This window comes from Eurytemora carolleeae, unplaced genomic scaffold (assembly GCF_000591075.1).
Source record: "Eurytemora carolleeae unplaced genomic scaffold, Eaff_2.0 scaffold889, whole genome shotgun sequence".
Classification (NCBI taxonomy): Eukaryota; Metazoa; Arthropoda; class Copepoda; order Calanoida; family Temoridae; genus Eurytemora; species Eurytemora carolleeae.
Window position 1 is genome coordinate 134,832 of NW_019396926.1, and position 7,683 is coordinate 142,514.

The window sequence follows — 7,683 nt, forward strand, 5'->3', positions numbered from 1 at the left end:
ACGAGTAACTGTGAACAAAGACAAATAAAGATTTCAAGTCAGAATGAAATTTTCATGAATGAAATTTTTATTAGTTACAAGTTCAAATAAAAATAAAATTTAAGAACATAAATTTTGCGATGACAGAATTAAACAAAGATACGACCTGAATGTAAAATTTTTAGACTTCGATCAAAATTTTTAACTTTCTAATGCGAGTTTAACTCCTCCCAAGCAGAAGATACCCCTCCCCCTTCCTCTCATGAGCGAGGGAGGAACGTTTAAATCTTAAAAGATTTAAAAATCAAAAGTAAAAGTTTATTTAAAATTTAAATAACAAAGAATTTGAGAAAGTTTGTGGGTTCCAGAGTGCCATGGAAATTCAAATATTTTCCTACTTTTTTATTTTTGTACTCAGGGGTTATCTTAAAAAATTCCGCCAATTTGGTTCAGTCTTTTGGCCACACTGGGTTACCAACAAATGCATATGGTGGAACTTCAGAGACGACTGTACAGAATTTTTCAATTCTTTTTTTTGATTCATGGCTCCTGACAGTTGTAAACTGGTATCTTTCATTGCAAAATCATTTAGCATATCATTAAAAGACTTCATTAAAGGCAACCCTTTAATTGATAGAAGTTTAGGTCGTGCTTAAAGTATAATCCTTTGTGGGTAACCCTGTATATAGAGGACTGTAGTTTCAAGTCAAGCAAATTAACCAAATAGAATGGAATTATAAATATTGAATGTTTTGAGGTCCGTTTTTGAACAGTTAAAGTTGTCAGGCTTTTTAGAGGTTCAATTCGAGACATAAATCCTATTTCAAAATTGCACGCTAGTATATTTTGTTAATGTTACATTATGCAAGATTTTAAATCTGACAAAAGATATTAACTAAAACAATTTTACAACACGATTAGTAAAATCGTTCTTAGTTTTGGTATATATCTTTGATCAGAGAAAAAATTTGCATAATTTAATAAAAGCAAACTTATCGAGAACACAATTTTGCTTTGTGATATATAACTCCTTCTTTTGTGTAACCCATCACTAATTGTGAGCAATTTACTTTAATTACTTTACAAATATTTAGTTACTAAATACTCAACAATAAATCACTTGAATTTCACGTAAAAAATAACAGTGTCAGCTTTAAGTGGAAGATGAAAAGGAAACCCTTAAGCTGTTCTAAAATATAGAAATATAAACTTGAAGAAAAAGAAAAGTTTTCAACCATTCTCGTTCCGTTTATAAATATCAAATGTTTCGCCATCTTTTTGGAGAAAAAAAATTAGAAATTAAAGAATTTTACATAATTCTTCGATATATCAGAGTCGCTTTCTCAAATAGAAATGGTCATATATTTTTCAGATATTAAAAGCGAGTTTGAGAACGATTCTAATTATCACTGCTCACTTGGACAAACTCTAATGTTATATTATTGAATGACGAGTTGAACGGAACTGGTAACATTATCTCTGATGATCCCTATTTTAAAGCGTTGTCTGTCAGATTCATAACGGTAACCTTTATCTTTATCTGAACAAAGCTGAGGACTGAGGAGGACATCGTCGATTCTTCAAATCATGTTAGATTTGCCAGTTTTTTTTCTATTCTTTATAAATCCGTGTAAGTGGCCGGCTATGTAGTTGTACTAAGAAAACTCCGAAATAGGAAATCAATGTTATAGCAATATTAACGTGTATTTCAGGTTGTTACAAAGCAAATAGTTTTACCAGACACTTATTAACTCAATTAAGTCTATTTTCAGTGCACAATTAATGTGTCCTATGCTCATTGCACTATATAAAGTCATAACTTATGTCTAAAAGTAGTCTTCTATTTCATATCACTTCCATTATTGAGAAACAACATTTGAAAGTTATCATCTTAAGATAGAAAAACAAAGGTATGTTCGCCATTTATGCTCATATGAAAGTTAAAAGATATCTTGCCGCTTTTTATATTCACTGCAATATATTGAAATATAACAACTGACTGCAGGAGAGTAAAACTGCTTATCTATCAGCTCCCTATCGGCTCTCTGTCAGCTCAGGAGTGAGAGAGAGAGAGAAAGTGCTCCTGATAACATTTTCTTATCTTTATAATAATTATCCATTATTGTAAATAAACCTATCCGAATTTTTCAAGGCATCTCAAGTACTCAACCCCCCCCCCCCCCAATCCCCTTCTTAAATACTAGAATGTTTATTTTTGTTAAATTACGCTTGTTTGTAATTTGATCCACCCAATGTGTGCAAATTACGCAAAATATAAAAAATGCGCTAAATACCTGAAATTTATGACCGCGGTTATCTGACAAACAGGCTATCGATGAAAAAGTGTATATAAACATGAAAATTACTCAAATAATTAAAACATAAATCTGCGAACTACTAAAGTAATTTGAATTATGTGTATTTCAAGTAATTTTTGGAGTAAGCAAATTTGTGAAAAGTCAAGTCAGGAACGAACAGAATTTTAGGTTTCTTGATCAAAACTTAGTTGTTTATTAGTAAGGAATATAAGTTTTAAGCTATTTATTCATTATTTTAAATTTAAGCAAGAAATAATACCATAAAATACTAGCATTAGCATTATTTCAATCATGTTGGGTATACGGGTGACAATACATGGTTATTTACGCCACTAAAATAATAGAAAGACTTTGATAACAAACTGGAAATAGATTTATTGATATTTCGTTTTTATTTGTATGCAAGCTTGTGCCCACAACCCTTATCCAAAATAAATTATTAAAGTTTAAAAAATTATTATTAGTTTTGAATTGTATTATTAGTTTTTAAAAAATCTCGAGGAAATGTTAAGAACCTTGATCTGGTTTTGGATCAGGGTCCTTTTTCTCAGGGCGGTTCAGCATCAAAATAAAATGGATTTTAAGCACTGCAGATGGGCGGATTTTCGGTAATATCAATTTGATAATGACAATTTGTAACCAATTTGTCATTTTTATGAAGTTACCGAATCGTCATTTTTAAGTTAAGTGATCAAATTATCATTTCCAAAACGTCATTAATAATAATTGTCACTTTTTTGTAGTTACCAAAATTTCATTACCAAATTATTACATTTTTAAAGTTACCAAGTTGTTGTTACCAAATTTTCACTTTTAATTCATTACCAAAATTGTCACTGTAATTTATACCAAATTGTCATTACCGCATCGTCATTACCTAATTGTCATAACCAAATTGACATTACCAAATAGTCACCTTACCAAATTGTCATAACCAAATTGACATTACCAAATAGTCACCTTACCAAATTGTCATAACCAAATTGATATAACCAAATTGTCACCTTACCAAATTGTCATAACCAAATTGACATTACCAAATTGGCATAACCTAATTTTCATCGCAACTAATCGTCAAAACTAAATTGACATTACCAAAAATCCGCCCATCGCACTGCAGTTAAAAGGAGAAGCGGTGGTATTCAAGAAGTCTCTTTTTTCCCTGGATCCATTTTTTCCCACGGAGAATTCGCATCAAAACTAAATGGATCCCAAACACTGGAACCGTGGCTAAACAGAAATGATTTTCAATTATTTTTCGAAGTTATTTTTAATAAATGTTGAACTAACATCTACTTTTTACTCTACAGAGGTTTGGTCCATCACCATCATCGAATTTTAAAGTTATTTTGCCTAATTCAAAATATGTCTCTGCGCTTTTACAGGATATTGACTGAGTACCATTTTGCTTGAATATAAAAGATTGCCTTCCAATAATTCCTTTCCAATCGAAGGACTAATGAGAAATGATGACAAACATGAAAAATCTATTTAGAATAGATATGTTGAGATTTAAGTGAAAGCCTTAAACCCGTGAATGATCATGTTTCTGAACATTTTTACTGACACGAAAAGATGAAATTATTTTTCTTCAGAGAAAATGGCATTAAAAGGATAAAAATGCCTGTAAAGACTTATAATCAAGCGTACAACTCTTAAGCAATTTAAACAACTCTAAATTGATTTTTAGAAAATTACTCCTGAAAGTTGAAAGATCAGTATTGAGTTAAAACAAAGCTCCCAGTAAATTAAACTAAGTACAAAATCTAATCCTAGATTTCTTATCCTGTATATAGTAGATTCTCTTTATGAAAAATATTTACGGGCTACACTGACATAACAGCTAACATTTTATTCTGAAAAAGCAATTCATATTTTTGAGACGATTTTCTTTTATTCATTTCAACCCTTATAACATTCTAGTACTTTGAAGTGTACCTTAAAATGTACACTATACAAAGAGTGTACGTTTGAGTACATAAAAATAAATGTACTATTTTGTTTAGAAATGGTTAAACCATACACCATAACAGCATTGACACATACATACAATTTAGCGCGACATCTACATCAAATCCCAAATTAAGTTTAAATAAAAACTATCAACGTAAATTGGATTGTGACAATATGAATGAATTGGCACTGGATGATCATTATCTAATTAACATTTTTCCACAAATATCACATTAATAAAAATAAAATATTTAAGAGATAAAAAACAAACTTTAACTGGAAGTTCTTCACAGCGCCGAAGTTAAAATGTAAGAATTCAAAATGCTGAAAAGTTAGAGAGAGAGCTGAGAAAAATGAAAAAATAAAATAATAAGGAATAGTATTATAAAAATGATTTAGGCAAACAATCATTAGGCATTAAGATCAATAACAATGTTGGGAAGAGATGTACATAAAAGTACAAAAAGTAAAAAACAGCATCCATTAAAACTTTTTTTGAATTTAACAAAAACAAATTGGGAAGCCAAAGAATATAAATATTTAATTTAAAATTATGCGTTGGGGTTAATCGTGTGCACAGTACAGTACAATACAGTACGGTACACACCGTACACTACTGCAAATAGTATCAGGTTTAGCGCGTCAGATAATAGAAAAACTACTTTCCTATTCGAAAAAGTACCCATCTACTAAAAACTTGTCGGATGAAATATTAATTTCATATTTAGGTCCCTAGTTTGGAAACAATGAGCATTTTCGCGCAAAGTCACCCAGAACGTTGTTTAATTGTTATCAACTCATTTGCATGTAATTATGATTTCTTGTGCTCCTTGTGCGCCATTTTGAATCTCGAGTTAACAGTTTAAAACAGGGTAAAAATATCACTGAATATATAATATTAATAAATTCATAAAAACTTCCAAGATTTCTTGTGTTTACTTCTTTATCCTAATTGCCGGGACATTTTAATCTGGTACAGCGTTTGTAAAGCATCTGGTACAGCGTTTGTAAAGCATCTGGTACAGCGTTTGTCTGCTTGTACAGTGTACACTGTCACTTTATGTCAAAACTCCCAATAAACTAAAAGAAACGATTTCCAAACTTATTTTAGTATTCACTTGGTAAGAGTTCTTAGTGTTTTGTGTCTATGTTATCTAGTAGAATTTCTTGGATTGAGCTTCCTTGCTATCCCTGTACATCATGTATGAGATAAGAACAACCAGCTGGCCACCGAGAAGTAGCATCAGCATCATGTTCGAAGAGCAGCTTACCTCGGGGCACTTCCCACCGGTATTCATTCCCTGCATCCGCGCATATCCATTGGCCAGGTCGCGCTTCACGTGGTTCAAGGACTCCCTGATCTCGGCAACCATGTTTGTGACATCACTGTTGGCCCCAGGACCCCCGACCTGCTGGACGGTCCCCTGACCCCGGCCCTGGTTGGTATGAATGGTGGTCACCTTGCTGTGGACGTCCGCCACAAAGTTCTTGATGTCCCTCGCGGCGGAGACAATCTCACGCTGGTTTGCGAGCACAGCGTTTACCTCATCGCGGCGGATGGTATCGACAGGGGCACCAGCGACCTGGGGCTGGCCGGGGGCCCTTGCGCCTCCAGAGTTTTGAATGTTTGTTAGCATTGATAATGATCTTTCTTGACGTCCTGAAAAAAAAAACATTACTTTATAGAAATGAATTTAAAATTCTGGGGAAGAATAACAAAATGAGAAAATATATTGTAAGTGTTTCAAAAACTTCAGTACGCTCCCCCCCCCCCCNTGAAATTTAATAAACAGTTGTCTCCGTTACCTGCTAGAGATTATCTTTAAATACTATAATTATCCTATAAACAATTATCTGTAATTTATATTGTAAACTAAATTATTTGCGCTAACTGAGCAGAAATGAGGTCAATGAAAATCATAAATTCAACACATTTGTAAAAAGTCAGTTTAACAAATGGTGGTTCATTTCTAAATCTGTCAAGGCCTCCGTCGAAATTACATGTAAAGCAATAAGATGCGTTGCGTTTCTAACTATTTTCAAAGCATAAAGAAAAAAGGATCGGATTAAATGTTTAACTATTTTAACCCCACTGCGACCGCTATTACTATTTACTTCAAAATTTTCAAAACATACAGAAAAAGGATCGGATTAAATACTATTTTAACTCCACTGCGACCGACTAAAATAATTTCCCAATTTAAAATCAGGAGAGATGATGTACGACAATCTTTCAAGATTTGTTGTGGCTTTTAAACAATTTTTTATTCATTGTATAGTCATTAAAATGTATCTATTTCCTTGTTTTTCAAGTTTGAAACTATACTAATATCATTTAATAAAGATGAAAATAATAAATTTTTTTTTTAAATATTGAATATATTCTTGATCCCAGACAAAGGCAAAGCTTTTAAGGGTACAGTTGTACAGTACTGAATCTGACATTCACCATTTAAAAAAAAAAAATATTATTTTCATCTTTATTAAATGATAAATTAAATGATAGTTAAACTGAGAGTCACTTGAAATGAACTACAGCGATATAAAACTTCCAACATATTGAGGTTAGGCCACATTTTGTAATAGGAGGTGGGAAATATTTACCGATGATCTCGTCCATTTTCCTCTGGAGATCTCTGATCACGTCATTGATCGCAGACTGTCCCTGGAAGATCTGCTTGAGCTCGTTACTGTTTGAATCCATGAAGAAATCCTCATAATCCTCGTCCTTCTTCACCTATATTATTCAACACAATAAAACGGATTCTCAACCAAATTTCATTAGAATCTTAGGATCAGGATCCGGATCCGGATACGGATCCAAGGGTCCAAATATCAACCAAAACCAAATCTAAATTGTAATATATATTACAATATATTATTAATATATTATTAAACATTTCTGACTTGTTCATCGATTTTTAGCATAGAATTATTAAAAAGAAATATAATTTGAAAATTTTTCTTTTGTTAGAAAATCAGTAAATCTTACATAAATGTTCATAACCTGGATCCGGATCCCTTTTTTTCACGGCGGATCCAGGATCCGGATACGCATTGAAATAAAATGGATCCCAAGTTATTATATATATAAAATAAAGCCTTCGCTCATGTAAATATATGTTTATGAATAAATGTTATAAGAAGATTGTTGCATTTTCACTGATGTATTTGTATGTATGTATAATGTATATCTATATGTCAGCTATAGCTGGCCACACGACTAAAATTTTTTGAGGGAACCCTTGAGTACCCGGGGGTAACATAGGCTAAAAAAATTGAAATTTTTTTAATTCGATTTAAAAAGTGCCTTGGGCAACGCAGGGCACTTCAGCTAGTTATAGATATAAAAGATAATCTACAAATTTGTATCTTTAAATATGCGAACAAATATAATTGTATTGTTCATTCTAGTCTTGGACAATTCTTATTT

The 7,683-nt window shown here is 32.0% G+C and overlaps 1 protein-coding gene across 1 annotated transcript in view; it reads right to left on the reverse strand.

The window, feature by feature from the left end:
- Window positions 1-4,151: 4,151 nt before the first annotated feature.
- The window catches only part of LOC111710195 (protein ERGIC-53), a 7,938-nt gene continuing 4,406 nt past the window's right edge, over window positions 4,152-7,683 (reverse strand). The window contains exons 8-9 of the mRNA XM_023484258.1: window positions 6,855-6,987; window positions 4,152-5,910 (exon numbers count right to left, since the gene is read on the reverse strand). Of these exons, the coding sequence (XP_023340026.1) occupies window positions 5,405-5,910; window positions 6,855-6,987 (639 nt within the window). The 3' untranslated portion in view covers window positions 4,152-5,404. The remainder of the gene's footprint in view (window positions 5,911-6,854; window positions 6,988-7,683) is intronic.